Consider the following 17,601-nt stretch of genomic DNA (forward strand, 5'->3'; position numbering starts at 1 on the left):
CGGGCCCCGAGCGCGCCGCCGGCCCCGCCGAGCCCTGCCCGGACACGGCCACCCCGGCCCGGCCCCGCCCCGCCCCGGCCGGGCCGCCCGGCGGGCGGAAGATGCTGCGCACCGGGGGCCGGTAGTACTATGATTTGGTATGTGGCCGCTTTGGTAGCAAGTGTGCTCGGCGCCCGCGGGCTGCCCGTCCAAGGTGAGTGCGGGGCCGCGGGGGTGTTGCCCGCCGGGGTTAACCCCGGGGGACTGCGGGGCCGCCCTGTGCGTGCCCCCCCCCCTTCTTGTACCGGGTGCGGCGGGGGGGATGCGCATGGACCGGGAGGGATGCGCGCACCGGGGAGGGCATCGCGTCCCGGGCAGAAGGGGCGGTGGGGGGAGGACTGCGGCTGCGGAGGGGCTTTGCGAGGTTCGCGTCCTCCCTGCTGCCGGCGCGGGGACCGAGCGCTTCCCGCTGCGGCGGGGCGCTGGCGATTCCTTCATCCTCCGCTGCCGGGGGGGAGCCGGGAGCGCCCGGCGCATCCTCCCTCCGCAGGCGCTCGGCGGGGCTGGCCGTGACCTCCCCGAGGGCAGCGGCTGCAGCTGGGGAAGTTCGGGAAGCTGCGCTCTCTCGGTGCGGCGGAGCCTCTGCCCAAGGGTTGGAAATTCCCTCTGGGAGAAGGCAAGCGGGTTGCGGGTCCTGGCGCGGGGCACGGCTGGCTGAGTGTCCCCCTTGATCGGGGATGGGAAAGCATTTCTCGCATCCGTGTTTTTTCTCTCGTCCTGGGGAAGAAGCGCCTGCGGCAGCGCCGAAGGGTGCGGGCAGCGTTTGCCCTTCCCTGCAAGGGTAGCCCGGCTGGGCAAGGAGAAATGCAGGAGAGATTCGTCGCCTTCCCCTGCAGCGCCCCGGCTGCGGGTTTGGGGGTGACTTTGCTCCCCCCCCCGCCCGGCAGAGACTGCCCTCCTTCCCCCCCCACTGCAGGCTGGCTGCCGTGCTGGGGTAAACTGAGGCACAGGGTTGTCCAAGGTCAGGAGGGAGACGGCAGTGGGGAATAACCCTGATTTTCCTGCTCCGGCTTCTTTTCCTTCGGCTGCCAGCCCCCTCCCACCCCCCCGAGCCATCCCTGCAGGTAGCGGGGAGCTGCCTGCCGCTGGTGCAGCACCGTCCCCCGTCTCTGCCTTTGGTTCCTCACTGGGCACGGGTCATCCCAGCTACCCCGTGGTCCGTACCCAGGATGAGACGCAGGAGCTGTGCCCTGAGTGTCACCGTGCCCTGCCCATGGGGATGCAGTGGCTGCCGGCAGCAGGCGATGCCTGGCTGGCAGCCACCACCACTCCCCTCCCCGTGGCGGGGGATAACGCCGGCTCGGCGGACAGGGGTGGGCTGGGAGGGGGCACTGCCGGGGTGCTGCAGCTCCCCCAGTTCACAGCACTCCTCGAGCCCACAGGGTCAGATCTGTACTGTGCCACGGTCCCTTGGCACCCTCGCCTGGCAGCCGACTTCTTGGAGTCGGGGGGGTGTGTCAGGATGGGGCTGTGCTTTTGGGGGGGTCAGGATGGGGGCTGCCCCATCTGGGGGTTCGTATCCCCTCTTCCTGAGCCGTGGCCGGCTGCTGCCTTCCTGAAATGCATGCTGCAGTGTGGTGAGGCAGAGGTTTGCAGCAGCGGTTTGTGGAGGGATGCTCTGCCTGGGAGAGGAGCGGAGCAGCCGAGTTCAGCATTCGGGAACTTGGAAATACCCCGGAGCCGCCGGAATGGGGCTCCGGAAGCGGTGGCGGGGCTGGGTGGGCGCCGGGAACCCCCGGGCACGGGAGTGCTGTGCGTGTGGAGCAGCGTGTACGCGGTGAATGAGCGCGCCGTGAGTAATGCGGGGGTGGGCGCCGGCTGAGGGGGTGCTGTGGGCTGCCGTGGCCCCCGCGCAGGGCTGTGGGGGGACGGGGAGCCCACGGGGCTCACCCCAGCTGTGCAACCCCTTAGCCCCAGCGCCGTCCTCTCCTCCTGGGGGGCTGTCACCCTGAATTGCTTGGGGGCAGGGCTTCAGAGCAGAGCTGGGGCTCACCGTGCACTGATGCCCTCACCGGGGCTTTTCCCCTTGCCGTGGCCTTCCTCCCACACTGCCTTCTCCTTGCCAAGCTGAGAAGCAGCAGCGCTGGCCCTGGGCAGCCCTCTTGCCTGGCTCTCCGAGGGCTTTCCAGGCATTAATCGGCTCAGAGGAGGAAGGAGGGTGCGTTATCCCTTCTTATGGAGTGGGGGAGGAGAGCCAGGACGTGACCGCACCGGGAGTGGGTGTCAGAGGAGGGATCCGGCCTCCTGGCATTCCCAGCAGTGCCGTCACACCGAGGGGCTTTTCCTCCCTCTCCCACGGGTGTGACGCTGTGGCACCACACGGTGAGTGGGGAGGCTCGTGGATCCGGCAGGCGGGTTTGCGGAGAGAGGATTTGGCTTTGCCAGCCCCAGGCGAGGACTCCTGTCAAGGAGGTTCCCTGGACACCACGGCGGGCGATGCTCCTGGCACTGACCTTGGCCGGTTGGAGCGGTTTGGCGCGGCGGTGCCGGCGCTGCATTCCCTGCTCGATCCCGGTGCAGAGCTCTTCCACACAAGGGATGGTGCCTCTTTGGACATGGAGGGGTCTTGACTGGCAGCCACCGGATTTGGCACGTGCGGCTTTGGCCCCACTCTCTTCTGGCAAGGCAATGGTTTGGCACCGGGAACGGCCAAGGGCATTGGCCCAGCTCCCGTTTCCATCCTTCCCTGGATGATTTGTGCTCCTCTGGACCTGTTGGATGGGAGCGCACGGGGCAGGGAGGGGCGTGAGCGTCTCGGTCGATGACTTGGCTTTGCCGGAGGGGTTTGGCGGTGGTGCTTTCCCGGCTCGGTTGCCTTTTGACTTGGAATATGCTTTGCCGATGACGGGCGAACCCTGCAAGTTCCTCTCCGGAGCTGCATCAGGGTGGGACAGCTCCCATTCACCTCTAGTCCTTCGCCTTGGAGGTCGTACCTTGAGGCTGGAAGAGAAGCCCTGCAGATGGGCGAGCAGTGGGTCCAGCCCTGTTCCGTGCCGATGGAGGAGTCCTTCCCTCTCCCTTTCCCTGCGGTAGGCATCTCCCGAGCTGGGAGCCCTGAGCGACCAGCTGGCCTTTGGAAAAACAACTCCCTTCCTCCCGCTCCACGATGGAGAGGCTGGCGTTGGTGGGAGGGCTGCCTGAGCCAGGAACAGTGTGATTCAGGAGCTGCTGGCGGGCAGCTCGGAGCGCTGCCTGCATCCCAGTTTCCCAGGAAAGCTGCGAAGGCACTGGAGTGGTACATGCTCCTCTGTGGAGAGGGCAACGGGCAGCCTGCCCATGGGTACTGGTGCTGTGTGGGGCTGGGCTGGGGGGCACAGCACCCTGGCAGTGCCTCCAGATGCAGGAGGTCTCCTCTGGGATTGGTTTGGGCTCCAGCCTCCCACTGCAGCGGCTCGCTCAGCCCCGTGGAACGCGGAGGGAGCTCTTGGGGAATGCACAGGTAGCTGCTGGTCGTTGCTGGGAGATGATGGTTCCCACGAGGCAGCTGCCATGTGGCACTTGGGGATGCTCTACACCAGGTGGTGTTTAGAAGGAGGGGGTGCAGGGGACCCCCAGGTGGGAGTAGAGAAGTGATTTTCTCACTTGCCCCATCTCTGTACCACGTGCTCGCTGAGCTGCTGCCCAGCCAGGCATGTTCCCACCTGAGTCATTCCAGGGAGCAGGGACCCACCATGGGGCTGTTGTGGGGCAGCACTCCGTGCTTGCACACTCCCCAAAGGATGCCAGGGAAGCTGCCAGCCTGCATGGGGGTGGTGTTGGTGGTCCCACAGGACGTTCCTTGTGCCAGGGACGGGGTTTAAAGTCACTGTCTTGCTGTGAATGGGGCACTGAGCCACCCCTGACAGCAGCTAATCCTTCTCCTCGCTGGCCCCATGTGACCTTGAGGCAGTCGCTTGACCTGCGCGCTGCCCTCCATCCATCTGGAAAATCGGGTTTAAAACGCAGGAATCGCGCTGAAAGCCCAGATGCTGCTTTCCAGCTGGGGGAGGGGGCGAGGGCTGCGCTCCGGGGCTGCCCCCCATCAGGGGACAGGCAGAGGCTTTTGGGGGGCTCTCGGTACCCCTGGCCAGGGAGGGGGGGATCGAGTTTGCAGGAGGGGGTGCAACCCCCCCTGAGATATTTGGGGGGGTTATGGAGGTGGGCGGCAGGTGTCCCAGGCAGTGCCTCTGCAGCGGGGTCCCTGCAGCACATTGTCCCTGTCCCCCCCATGGGCTGCAGTCGCCTCCCTCCTTGTTTCACAGCGATGGCTGCCTGCTCTCCTTCCCTGCTGGCCTCCATATGCCACGCTGGTGGCCTTGTCCTCAGAGATCCCTGCCATATCCCGCCTCCACCGATGTGAGCGGGATGTGTCAGAGCAGATCTCGTCTGTGCTCGGCAGGGAGGAGAGGTCCACGGGCTTGGGGCTCCATGCCTGCTCCCCCAGCCATCCCCATGGGGGAACTGGGATGGGGAGGAGTGCCTGGGGTAGGAGGGCAGTGTTGGAAGCAGATAGTGGTGCCTCCATGCTTGTTAGCAGGCTGCAAGGAGATAGTAGGTCACCTCTCTGACTCAGGGCATGGGTGTCCGCTGTGCTGGGCAGGACAACCAACAGACATTGGTTCCTTTGGAAACCTCTCTGCCATGGCCACCTCCTTGTCACAAAGCACCTGCAGGCAGGGTCCTGCTTCAGCGAGTGCACCTGAGATGCTGGCAGCCTTCAGCTTCACCGAGTCCTGTGTCACCTTACATCTCTGCTCTTGGGATGGGAGGAATTGGATGCCCAGATCCAGGTGAGGGTCTCCCCATCCCTGGCATCACCATCCTGGGGAGCCCCGTGGTGGCACCGTCTCCGTGGCGGCAGCCTTCCCTCCTCTCCCTTTGGGATGCTGTTCAACTCCACCTCCGCATCTTGTATTCTTGCCTCCTGGCACGCGGCGTGCTTTTATTTTCCCTGGATTTGCTTGGATGACGAAGCCTGTTGATTACTTGTTTTTCTTTACGAGGCATCCCCCAGCTTCACGTGAGCTCCCACACCGAGGGAGATTCAGGGCTCCCATCCCTGCTGCTGCTCGCTGATGGCGACCGCATTTCCAAACTTCAGATTAAGCCTTGAAGCCCCTCTGAACTTGGCTGGGAAGACCAAGTGGGTTTAAAAATACCCCGTCTATTTGTGCTCTGTTTCTTCTGGCGTCTCCGAGTTGTTTTCAAGCGTTTCCCTACAAATGTGGGGGTGAGAAACACTTTGGATCGAGAGCTGCAGCCTCCCATCGCTCGCGTGCCTTCTTGGCCTGGACTAGGCAGGAAAACCTGGTCGGGGCTGGGAGCGCAGGGTTGGGTTGGGAAGCTGAGGAGACCCAAAGAGGGTTTGTGAAGCATCTCCCCTTGCTTTCAGGCCTCTCTGGAAGTGGGGACAGGAGGGCACGGGGCGGGTGGCAGCTGGGGAGAGCCGGGGGCCGGTTATCCGCCGTGGCTGCCAGTCGGCCGTGCGCGTGGGGAGGTGATGCTCAGCCGTGCGTTCAATTCCCCACCGGCCCTGCGATCAGACACCGGCGCTCAGAGCTGCCGGGGCTGACCTATTTTCCTACGCCCGGGCAGCCGTGGCCAGCCGTGGGTCCGGCGGAGCGGCTGGCTCGTCCCCTCCCCGGGGAACGTCACCCACCGCTTTGCTGGGGAGCCAGTCAGGGGATCCTGGCGTCGCGTGACGCCCTGGCGCCCATCCCCGGGGTGTCTGGGTGGCCTCTTGGGCAAAGAGCTGCTCCAGCTGGGCAAGCGTCAGCATCCCAGGCTCCATTTGGTGTTGGGCTGGAAACCAAGATTCCGCCTTGGTGCGCCGGGAGCTGGTGGGCTGGGGCAGGCAGGGGGCTGGGGAAGGGACTGCGGTGCTGCCCTCTCCATCCTCTGCTGTGGGCGGAAGGAGGGCTGTGGCTTTGCAGGCGGTGAGGTGCTGGGGACCCGCTCGCTCGGGCAAGGCGGCCGGCGAAGCGCGTCCTTGGATGCTCTTGAGCAGCACGTGACAGCCGCTGTCCCCGATCGGCGCAGGAGGACCATGGGCAGGGAGGGGGGTTCCAGCCCTGCAGCGCAGCCCCCCTCCCAATCCCGGGATGGGCGCAGCGGGGTCAGGACGGGCTCTCACAGCTCTGTGCCGGGGCGGCAGGGGAGGGCTGACACCGTCCCTGCTGACAGGGTGCGAATGTGAGCTCATTGGCGATGCAGCGATAACGAGGGATGGAGAGGTGTGAGAGTGTTGTCGGCGTGGTGCAAAGCGGGGTGCGCGTGTGTGCATGCACACCGCACGTGTGTGCTCAGCGATCCCCCCTCCCCGGCGGGGTCCGGGCGGCTCCGTGGCTGTCCAGGACTCCCCTAACAGGGCCGGGTGCCTGCAGTGGGCGTGCAATGCAGCGTCTGCTCCTCGCAAAGCTCTCAGCTCTGCACCCCGGCCTCACCCGCCCCGCTGCCACCAGCCAGCCCTCCCAGTTGAACAGCCGCCGGTGCCCAGTTTGCTGGTGGTGTGGGGGCTAAGGACACTTGGGTGAGGGTCAGGCTGTGACGCTCTGCGGTGGCACGCCGTGCGTGTGCCCTGTGAGAGCCGTGACCAGCCCTGCCCGCTGCCCTTCCCACGGGGACACTCGGCTGGTGGGCCCGTGGGGTGGCACATCACGGGCCTCTCGCCGGTACGCGCTTGTGCCAGAGCCAAAAATAGCCGGTGATGCTCGGCTCCCGCGGCGGGGAAGCGGTGATGTCACTCGCCGCCAATCACCGGCGGCCCCGAGGAGCAGCGCGGAGGAGTGGGAACGTGCTTCCCCGAGCATCCCTCCCCGAGCATCCCCCCGGAGCAGGCGGCAGCCGCGTGTGCCAGGAAAATGGGGGGCCCTTCCTTGATGGGAAGGGAGATGTGGGTCTGAACCTAGTTTTGGGGACCCCCCCCTCTTTGGCTTCCCCCCAGCCCCGGGTTTCCCTTTCTCTCCCTTTCCGAACGCTGTGCTGAGGATGCAGCTTTGCTGCTGCTGGCAGAGCTGGATGACGCCAGGCTGCAGCGAGCAGGGCGGCACAGCCGGGGTGGAGCAGCCTCGGAGCTGAGACCAAAGTCCCCTGTAATTACCCAGCTGGGAGGAGCAGGGTGACAGACCTGACGTGCAGGTCGCAGCCGGGTTTCAGGCTCGGGGCTCTCAGGGATGCCCGAGGACACGTTGACTTGGCTGGAGCATCGCTGCTCCAGGGGCTCAGCCCACCCTGGCAGCGACAGGAGAGCTGGGTCACTGGGCTGGCACAGCAGAGCTGTGGTCAGTGGTCCCTGCACGCTCGCTGGAGGATGTGGGGGCACAAGCAGGGCTGCTAAAAGCAGCCTTTTCCCTGCCATAGGGCCATGGGGTAGCCCTGCTGGTGCTGGTAGGTGGGGAGCAGTGCTAGGCATGCTCTGTGCCCCCCTCTACTGAGAGCACCCCTGCGGGGTCTCAGGGCAGCACCCTTGCCCTGGTGCAGAGATTGGGAAGCTGTCCTGGAGCAGTGGGTGCTGATGGCCACTTTCATGTGTCTTGTGGTGGCTCGGGGTGGCCCTGGAGCTGAGTGGAGGAGCTTGGGGACTCCCTCTTGGTTTTGGAGACCCAGGGGCTGCCCTTAGTGGAGACAGGCAGCTGGGGACAGGCATCTCCTCTGCTGTGGCTCTCCCGGGGGTCCCAGTCTGATGCTGGGGTCCAGCAGTGGGATCAGCCACAGTTTGTTCCTTCGCCCCCCTGCAGGTGCCCTCGGCTCGAGGGAGGAGCCCGAGTTCGTGACCGCTCGCGCTGGCGAGAGCGTGATCCTGCCATGCGACGTGATCCACCCGCTCACGGGACAGCCCCCTCCCTATGTCGTGGAGTGGTTCAAGTTCGGCGTCCCCATCCCCATCTTCATCAAGTTCGGGTTTTACCCTCCCCATGTCGACCCAGAGTATGCCGGTGAGTCCTGGGGGTGCAGGGGGACAGGGGGGACGTGCCAGGTCCCGGCTGCTGGCGCAGGCTGGGATGCACAGCTCCGCTCCATCCGTTCCTCCGTCGGAAACCACGCGGGCTCTGCCTCTCGTTGCTCGCTTTCCACCCAGTTGGTTTTAATTAAGCAGCAGCGTTAGGAAGCCAGCTGGGCTGCGTGGGACGGGAGCAAGCGAGGCAGAGAAACCCAGGGTGACGCGTGGTGGCGGTGGCTGCTGCCGCTGCGCCCCGGAGCAGCTGTGAGCCTGGGGAGGGACCCTGGGGGGGATGGAGCCAGGGCCACGTGCCGGGCGGAGGTGACAGGTTGGAGCTGCAGAGCCCATGTGGCCGCTCGCCAATGTGCCGCCTGTGACACGTGGCCGGTGTCCTCTGGTGGGAGGTGTGAGCTGGGGACCAGCCCTGAGGAGGCTGGTGTGGTGGGGCAGGACCATTTTGGTATCCCGTTCCCTGGTGAGCGCCGTCCTGGGGATCTTCCCTGGGTATTGAAGGGCTCTCTGCCCAAATTGTTCCCTGAGAAATGCTGCAGCAGCAAAGATGCACCACTAGAGCTGGGCTGAGCCCTGCCAAACTCAGGTCATGAATGAGCAGTGCCACAGCCCAGTGGTGGAGGTTTGGACTGCTTTGCTCCTGACCCATTTTTTTTTTTTTGGGCTGTGCACCGGGTCAGCTCAGGGCCGCCCTGCTTTTTGGGAGTCTCCCAGGCCGGGGAAGGCTTTGGGGCACACCTGCGTGCCGGCTGTCCCGCCGCCAGCCCCCGGCTGGGAGCAGAAGGCCGGTGTCACTGCGGGCAGACGCCGCTCGAGGCATCTTGCCTGGCCGTGGCAGCTTGGCTCTGCCAGCCCCAGACAGGCGAGTGTGTCACCGGCTGGCCGTGACCAGGAGGCTCCACCAGCCCCCAAACCGGGGTGGGACGGGGTGTCCCCTGCGGCGGCACCCCGGGGGGCTGCCCCGGTGTCGGGGGGCCGTGGAGCTGACGCTGTGCTCTCCCACAGGCCGGGCCAGCCTGCACGACAAAGCCTCCCTGCGCATTGAGCAGGTGCGCTCCGAGGACCAGGGCTGGTACGAGTGCAAAGTGCTCATGCTGGACCAGCAGTACGACACCTTCCACAACGGCAGCTGGGTCCACCTCACGGTGCAGGGTGAGCGGCGCCAGGATGGGATTTCGGGTGGATGCCGGGTTTCTGATGGATGCTGGACCTCAGCAGCATCTGCACCTCGCAGACACGCGAGCCTGAAGCCGTCCGGGCTGGCCGCGACTTCAAAAGGGACAAAATTTTATTAGGGATTCCTCAGTTTAATTGCGTGGAGCTTGTTTAAAGGAGAGACATCAAGAACCGGGGCTGGGAACGAATCTCCTCTCAGCAAACAGATCAGAAAATCAAATCTTTGTTTTCTTGAAATTCAGATTTACTCAAATTACTTTTTCATTTTATTAAGGCCGTATATTAAACTAATTAGCAAATTGTCATTCTGCACATCAGGAGAGAGATCTTTATTTTTAGCCCGGCAGCAGGGCTGTGCCTCTCCCGCTGCAGTGGGGTGGCTGGAGAGGAGATGTGGGCACCGGCAGCTCCTTGCTGGTATTGTCTTGACCTTGAGCAATCAATTTAACCTTTGGGGGGATGGCATGGAGCAGAGCCACCTAATTGAGCCCAATTAGTGAGCAGGAGCTTTGCAAGTGGGGCTGTGCAGGCCACCAGCCCCATCCCTGCCTGCTGCCTTGCCTGCCGTTTCCTGCCTTCCCCCTGCCTGCTAATGAGCTCCGAGGGCTTGAGAAAGAGGAGGAGGAGGAGGATGGTGCATGGTTCACCTCCACCACGTGTACAGATCCTGCAAACCTCCAGCTCAAGAGACTGGAAGCGGCCCCAGATGCCCTGTCCCTCCTCTTGGCAAAATGGGGCATTTTGGGGGTTTTATACAGCACAGGGCGTGCAGGGGCTTAATAACAATATAATAACCATAATCCTTCCAGCTCGAGGAATTGCTTTCAGGGTGAAGGCTGTGGCTTTCCCCCAGCGCATTACAACGCTTAATTTTCTTAGGGGGAAAATAAAAATCATTTGGGGAGAAACAAAATATTATTCTTTATTTTTTCCTTTTTCCCCGAGCAGATTAAATTGCCAACCTGTCTTCTTCTAAAGTGGGCTTTAACAACCGCGGGTAATTAGGGGCGGGCTGTAATCCTGCCAGCCTCTTTCATCAGGAAGGAGCCTTTCGATCTGCACTGCGGTGTTTTCCCATGTTTTGACAAGAGCGAGTTAATGTGCAGCGAGGGGGGGGACGCAGTGCCGTGCCCCGGAGCTGGTGGGGAGGAGAGGGGACAGGGCTGGGGCGCGGTGTGGCAGCCCTTGGTCGGTGTCCCCAGGGACAGCTACCGTGAGAGCCGCTGTCATCCCTGTCCCTGCAGCCTCGTTCGCTTTTGGGGTGGTCTCAGCCCCGCTGTGAGGATGTTTAGGGTGTCCCTGGTGTGCAGGCAGCTGCCCCTCTGTCCCTGTGCCCCCCCGGAGCCACAGTGGAACTGGGGGGGTCACGGTGGTCTCCTGTGCCTCGCAGCTCCCCCCACCTTCACGGAGACCCCGCCGCAGTACGTAGAGGCGAAGGAGGGCAGCAGTGTCACCCTGACCTGCATGGCGTTCGGGAACCCCAAGCCCATCGTCACCTGGCTGAGAGAGGGAGACCTTTTGGGTGACAATAGCAAGTACCAGGTAGGTGTGGGGGGGACAAAGGCTCTGGTGGGGCTGCTCTGGGGAATCTTGGGCTCCTCGCTGGCAGGGACAGTATTGACAGGACCACGGCGGCAGCAGCTCTGCCGTGCCTGGAGCCAGACATGCTTTCTCAGCACTTTTCCATGCTGAAGTGCCCATTTTCCCCCTCCCCATCTCTGCTGAGAAGCAGCTTGTAATGCTGGCTGCCCTTGGGTGAGGGCTGGAGACCCCTCAGGTGCTTGGGACAGCCCTACTCCTACCCCCGAGCTGCTCCCTGCAGACCCATCCCAGGGGCTGGGACCGTGGGGATGGGATGGGGGCTGCAGCCTGGGGATGTGTGTCCTCCAACAGGGATGGATGCAGGAGGGGTTTGAGCAGGGAGGATTTCCCCTCCTCCCCTCCCCTTCAGGACCCTTTTTGCATCCCAGAGGCTCCCAGGCAGAGATTCCCCCCTGAGCTGTAATTGGTAAATCAGGCATTGGAATCAGCGCAGGCACTAATGAGAGTAATTAGGAATCATTTGTTACTAATTGAAATAGAAGGATGAGGCAGAATAAGGTGGGGGGGGAAGCCTGGCTGGGAGGGCTCCCTGTGCATGGGGGTGCTGCTACCCCGAGGGTGATGGTCCCTTGTCCATCCTTCCTCCGTTGTGTCCCTGAGGGGCAACCTGTCCACTCCTCTTCCAGCTGTGAGGTGTCCCCATGGGGGGAGGACAGCAGCCAGGCTGGGGTCTCCCCCTCATTCCCCACCCCAGCAGTGGGGCTGGTCCCTGGGGAGCAGGGAATGCTCTAACAAGGCATCCTGCTCCTTATGAAGCACCCCGAGGTGCCGGGGCGCTTGGCAGGAGCAGTTTGGATCCTGCTGCCTGCCAGTCGCCTCTCCGGGAGATAAAGGCGTTGCGATGGTTATTTATTTATTTTATGGCTTATTTTTTTTTCCTTCCCTTCCCCTTGGCGTCGAGCAGAAACGCGTGTGTTGGTTTATTAATATCCGAAGCCTTGCAGAGCGGGGAAACCCGTCTCTCATCCGGCCCTAAAAGCGCCGGCAGCTCCCGTGCCGTGGGAAGCAGGGAGGGAGGGTCTCCCCTCATCTCCCTGGGGGGGTCCCTGCCCACGCTCCAAGGGTCTTCCCTTGTTGTTCCCAGGTGAGCGACGGGAGCCTTACGGTGCTCTCCATCAGCCGGGAGGACAGAGGTGCCTACACCTGCCGGGCGTACAGCATCCAGGGGGAGGCCGTGCACACCACGCGCCTGCTCGTTCAAGGTGAGCCCTTCCAGCCCCTCAGCACCCCCCCCAGGAGCGCTGGGAATGGGGACACGTGGACCACGGGGATGCGGTGCCACCCCAAGGCCTCTGCGCTTGGCATCGTGCCGGCTGCCCCCGGGCTCCGCATCCCGTTGGGAGGACGGAGGAATGTCCTTAATTGGGCCGCGGCGGTGGCTGTGCTGTGCTGTCCTGACGAGCAGCCAGGCCCCGATGGCAGCTCGGTTTTGTTGGGGAAGCGGGGAAAAGATTGAGGCTGTCATGAAGCGCCTCGTCAGACAGCGGTGATGCATGACAGGCCTCCTGCTCCGCGCTCCTGCTCTTATTAAATAAATCTTTAATTAGGTCAACAGCTACCGGCGCAGAGGGGAGAGCGGGGTGTCCTCTGCTCTGCTTTTGTGGCAGTGGTGAACTGCTGGCTCCTGGCAGTTTGCAGTGCTCTCCCCCTCCCTGGATTTTTCCCGTGGGTGATGCTATTCTGGAGAAGTGCTCGGGATGAAGTGAGGCGTGTGTTTGTGTGCCCTGAGAGAAGCAGAGCCGTGCACCACAGGCATGGACACCCTCCACAAAGCTGTAGAGATTAGGGAAAAGGTTGGGAATAACAGGGTCACTGTGGCCCTCAGTCAGTCCCTGCGCCCTGTGATCCCAGGGAATCGGGGCCAGCTCTGCCCCAGAGCCCTCCAGCAGCTCCCAGCCAACAGTGCTGTGATGGAGCTGAGCCTGAGCAACCTTTGTGGGGACACCTTTAGGGGTGGGGGTGACACTTTCCTCTTTCCCACCCTCCAGGACCTCCCTTTATCGTTTCCCCTCCGGAGAACATCACGGTCAACATCTCCCAGGATGCGCTCTTCACCTGCCAGGCCGAGGCGTACCCCGGGAACCTCACCTACCTGTGGTACTGGGAGGAGGAGAACGTCTACTTCAAGAAGTGAGTTGGCACCTGGCCTGGCAGCTGGGAGTTGTGCCAGGAGCTGGGATTGTGCTGGGTGTTGCCCCAGGCCTCCCAGTGATCCTCCTCTCCTCTTCTCTCGCAGTGACCTGAAGTTGAGGGTGCGGATCCTGATCGACGGGACGCTCATTATTTTCCATGTCAAGCCAGAGGATTCTGGAAAATACACCTGTATCCCCAGCAACAGCCTGGGCCGCTCGCCATCAGCCTCTGCCTACCTGACAGTGCAGTGTGAGTGCGGGGATGGAGCTGGCATTGGTAACACTTGGCTCTGAGGAAGCCCCAGAGGCTCTGTTGTCCTGGTGTGATCCCAGGAGAATCGGGTTAATGTGACAGCAGCCTATGGATGAGCGTGGAATCACCCTCAGCGGAAAGCTGAGAGCATCCCACATGGATGTGGGAGAGAAGAAAGCAAATGGCCTGAAATGGTCTGAGCACCCTGGGTGACACTGCTGAGCTGGGGCAGGTGTCCACCTTTGTGGGTTTTGTCTAGGTGAGCATCATATCCCACACTCTGCCCTCATCCTGCTGGGAAGCACTGGATCAGGGCTCTCGGTCTTGTACTTGTTGGTGTTTATTGTGGGGGCTTGTTCCTGTGGCGTGGCTGTTCCGCGAGCTCCGCAGCCTTGTGTGTCACATTTTTCAGGCGGTAACTGATCTAAACAAGCGGAGGAGAAAGGGCTGGAGCAGGAGCGCTGCTTCCCACGCCTGTTCTCCCGGGATCCCCGGGCGGTAATGGGTAGTGTGCCACCGGCGTCTCGTGGCATTCGACAGTAATGGCCTCAATTGCCGCCGCTCACAATTGCAATATTGCTCTGCTGTAAAAGACTGTGGCGCTTTTATTTCATAATGAACGACGGGCCTGAGCAAAGTGGGCTCATGGCTCGGGTTTTCCAGGCTGACGTAGAGCTGCTGCCTCTAGACCCAGTGCTGGTTAATGGGGAGCCACTGTGAGAAGGGCTGGGAGGTCCTGTTGCTTCCCTGTGGGGCAGAGCGGGCAGGGGGATGGTGTGAGTTATGCTGTGCCCAGGCAGAGGCCTGATTTGGGGCTTGGATGTGCCCGGCTGAGCGGCTCTTGGGAAAGCCTGTGGCCTCAGGCCATTAAATCTGCCCTGCTGCTAATCCAGGGCCGCTTGTCAGGGCTGATAGCTGTTAAAAATAACTCTAGTGGCAGGAGAAGCAGCATTTGGACAATCTGCCGTTCAGGCGCACAGGGAGGGGTGCTTGGCTCTTGGTGCCACAAACCCTTTTCCTCCTGAGCAAACCTCGTCCATGTGGGGGCTGATGCCTCAGGAAGGAGCTTCCCACCCACCGAAGCGGATGGGGACACATCTCTGGGTCATTAGTGAGCCGGGCTGGCCCCCGGCCAGTGACCTAGTAGTGAAAGGCTCGATCCCATTACCCTCTCCCGCGCTGCTGGAGTCCTTGATTACATTTCCTAAGAGGTGGAGTTAAGCAGAGGGGGGTAAAGCCTGCTCCATATGCAGCACTCAGCAATCTGGGTTACGGTGCCACTGCCGGGGGCACACGGTTTGGGGGGGTGGATGGGGTGATACATTTCAGCAGGGAGGGAGAATATCTCCCAAACTTCGTCCTTTTAGCCCCAAGAAAGCAACAAGGAGAGGGCACCCACACATCCTCCATCCTTTCCTACTAAGCACCCTGCCTTTAAACCCTACTTTGTGTTACTGCATCAGCAGAGCAGAGGTTCTACACCTCAAAAAAAACCTCGTTCATCCCTTAATGCAGCGTAAGGCCCGTCGGGATTTTCCCATAACCTTGTGCTGCTGGTGTCTAGACGAGATCGTAGAAATACTCACTCTTCTTATTAAAAGTAACTTTTTTTTTTTTTCAAACGCTTCTTATTAAAGAAAGTCTAGATTCTCTCCAACCCACTCGCACTTAATTAAAAAGCTCTTAGAAGTGCTGTTAATGACACATTCTAGACTGGAGGATTGCGAGACACCTCTCTGTGTGGGTGGTGCAGCATGGGGGGGGTTAGATATGTGTTTTAAGGTTTTTGCATCTTGGAAAGGGGTGGAGGTGGTTGGTGTTCAACATGACCCAGCCTTGATGAGGCATGAGCCACGAGTACAAGCAGATATAGGAGGTGAAGGGCTCATGGCAGCCTGGACACGGGTCTCTTTGACCATCTTGGTTGCTGCTGTTGGTGTATTTTAAGGCTTGGGAGTTGAAATAGTTTTGGTTCCTGGTGTGTCAAACCAGGCTGTTGGGTGTGTGTCACACCTTGCGTGTGTCCCACTGTGATGGAGCAGCTTGGGCTTCAGCAGGATGCAAGTTGGTGTGGAACTGGGAGCAGGCATATCTCATATTTCTTCATAAATGCAACTCTTAATGAGCCCCAGGTAGGAACACGCTGGACATTGGTAAAGCCTCCTAGAAACACCAGGTATTACAGTGGATTTGTGTGTAGCAAGGCTGGAGATAACCTGTGGGAGCCAAGGTGGTGCTGGGTTTGGAGTTCATTACAAAAGTGGTGTAGATCCTCTAAAGCCAGGCAGGGGGGAGAGATGGGCTCTTTCCCCGTGCTAACGTGGTGCTGCTGCTCTCCCAGATCCTGCCCGTGTGGTGAACATGCCCCCCGTCATCTATGTTCCCATCGGGATCCACGGATACATCCGCTGCCCGGTCGAGGCAGAGCCCCCGGTCACGCTGGTCAAGTGGAACAAGGACGGGCGTCCCCTGCGAATCGAGAAGGTAACGAAGCCCCCGGGGAGGGACAAAGGGGGATCGGACCCTCACGTCCTTGGGAATCCCTGGTGAGCACCACCAGGCACCCTGTGGGTCCGGCCTGGCTGTCAGGAGACAAGAAACTCAATGGGTGGGATGACTCTGCTTTTCCTTATCAGCTGTGGGCAGAGTTAATGCAGGTTCTTGTGTGGAGCCCTGTGGACACACTGTGTCTCCCAGACCTAGTGCCTGCTTCCCCCTAAAGTCACATCCTGATGGCCCTGGTTTATTTTTCCAATGGCAACGGATGGTTAAAAGGCCCTTTTAACAAGTCTCTGTCTTCCTCCAATCACAGTCTGAGCAAGGATATTGGACATTAAATATTTAAAGAAAACACTCAATATTTTAAATTTTTTGCTTAAATATTAATGATTTGAAGTTTTAAGTCCATTTAAATCTGTTGCTGCTGTGGCTTCCTTGGTCCTTGGTGCCCTTAGCCCCTCGGGTGGAGTTGTCTTATCCACTCCAGGACAAGTTTTATTTAGGGTTAGGTTCTGATCTTTAGGGTTAGATTCTGATTCTTTTGGGCTACATGAAGAAGCCTGGCTGTGTGTAGGGAGGAGAGTGGCTTCAAGATAAACCCGGTGGGTGCATACAGAGCAGGACAACCCTTCCCTGGAGGGCTGTGTTTGGATGGGCTGATCTTGCCCACGTTTCCTCTCTCTGCAGTCGAGGAGATGCTGGGAATGGGATTGGGTATCTCCCGGGGATGTGACGGCCACCCTGGGCGTGGGTGGGGGGGCTTGGCTGAAGGGAAAATAACAGGCTGTGGTGGGTGTAGGATCAGTCAGTCCCTCGCTCTCCCTGCTGCAGTATGCTGGCTGGAACCTGCTGGAGGACGGGTCGATCCGGATAGAGGAGGCAACTGAAGACGCTCTCGGCACTTACACCTGTGTGCCTTATAACGCCCTGGGTACGATGGGCCAGTCTCCCCCTGCCCGACTGGTACTGAAGGTAACCTGCCTGCCAAAATCCGGCGTGTTTGCCATGAGGAGTGTCCTCCCGGGGCACTGCTGTGAGGGGAACAGCAGAGGCTTGAGGGTGAAGGTGTGTTTGTGCTGCGGTTGGAGATGTGCTTCCCACCAGGACAGGCAAACCCTGGGGGCACCCTGTCTGGTGTAGCTGGAAAGATCCCGCCGGAGCAGCGGCACGGATTTGAGCACGAGCTGGATCAGCTGGTGTAAGATAATAGAAATTATCGGCTGGTGTAAGAATATAAGGCTCTGGTAGTGCTGGACGAGGGTGGTTTGAGGAAACCTCTCCCTGGGATGGCCTTTTTGCCAACAAAACACTTAGCCCTGCTGGCCTGGGCTTGGGTTCCGCAGGATTTTAATAAATGGATGATTTGAGCTCCACGTGCTCCGGCTGCGTGCGGAGCCTGGGGCACGCTGGGCTCCCAGTGCGGTTCCTGGTGCAGCTGGGGTGGGAGCTGCTGCCTCTTCCTTCCCTGAACAAGAAGTCCTGTGCCTGTGAGCAGCAGTGATTCATGGTGTCTCGCTGAGGTTCACATGAGAACGCTTTTTGTACCAGACACACACATCCGCTGGGGCGGCTGCCGAGGCGAGGAAATCAGGTTGATGTCTGATGTGGTGTGGGTGGGTTTTTTCCTGTTTTAAGGAAGTAAAAACCCAGATGCTGTTCATCCTGGAGAAGAGGAGGCTGTGTGGAGACCTCACAGCAGCCTTCCAGTATCTGAAGGGGGCCAACAAGGAAGCTGGAGAGGGACTCTTCATTAGGAACTGTAGTGCTAGGACAAGGAGAATGGGTTCAAACTGAAAGAGGGGAAATTTAGGCTAGATATACAAAAGAAATTCTTCTCTATGAGGGTGGTGAGGCCCTGGCACAGGTTGCCCAGAGAAGCTGTGGCTGACTGGAAGTGTCCAAGGCCAGGTTGGATGGGGCTTGGAGCAACCTGGTTTCATGGAAGATGTCCCTGCCCATGGCAGGGTGTT

The 17,601-nt window shown here is 60.8% G+C and overlaps 1 protein-coding gene across 8 annotated transcripts in view; it reads left to right on the top strand.

The window, feature by feature from the left end:
• The first annotated feature begins 96 nt into the window (after positions 1 to 96).
• Positions 97 to 17,601, top strand: part of IGSF9B (immunoglobulin superfamily member 9B) — a 48,609-nt gene continuing 31,104 nt past the window's right edge. For all 8 annotated transcript variants that reach the window (XR_003536812.1, XM_027699279.1, XM_027699280.1 and 5 more), the window contains exons 1-9: positions 97 to 193; positions 7,755 to 7,952; positions 8,975 to 9,121; positions 10,536 to 10,687; positions 11,832 to 11,949; positions 12,736 to 12,877; positions 12,984 to 13,129; positions 15,474 to 15,616; positions 16,463 to 16,603. Coding sequence is in view for 7 of the 8 variants with exons in the window: in XM_027699279.1 (XP_027555080.1) it covers positions 130 to 193; positions 7,755 to 7,952; positions 8,975 to 9,121; positions 10,536 to 10,687; positions 11,832 to 11,949; positions 12,736 to 12,877; positions 12,984 to 13,129; positions 15,474 to 15,616; positions 16,463 to 16,603 (1,251 nt within the window). In the remaining variant the exon portion in view is untranslated. The remainder of the gene's footprint in view (positions 194 to 7,754; positions 7,953 to 8,974; positions 9,122 to 10,535; positions 10,688 to 11,831; positions 11,950 to 12,735; positions 12,878 to 12,983; positions 13,130 to 15,473; positions 15,617 to 16,462; positions 16,604 to 17,601) is intronic.

The sequence above is a fragment of the Neopelma chrysocephalum genome, unplaced genomic scaffold, assembly GCF_003984885.1.
Source record: "Neopelma chrysocephalum unplaced genomic scaffold, ASM398488v2 Primary Assembly neopelma1_138, whole genome shotgun sequence".
NCBI lineage: Eukaryota > Metazoa > Chordata > Aves > Passeriformes > Pipridae > Neopelma > Neopelma chrysocephalum.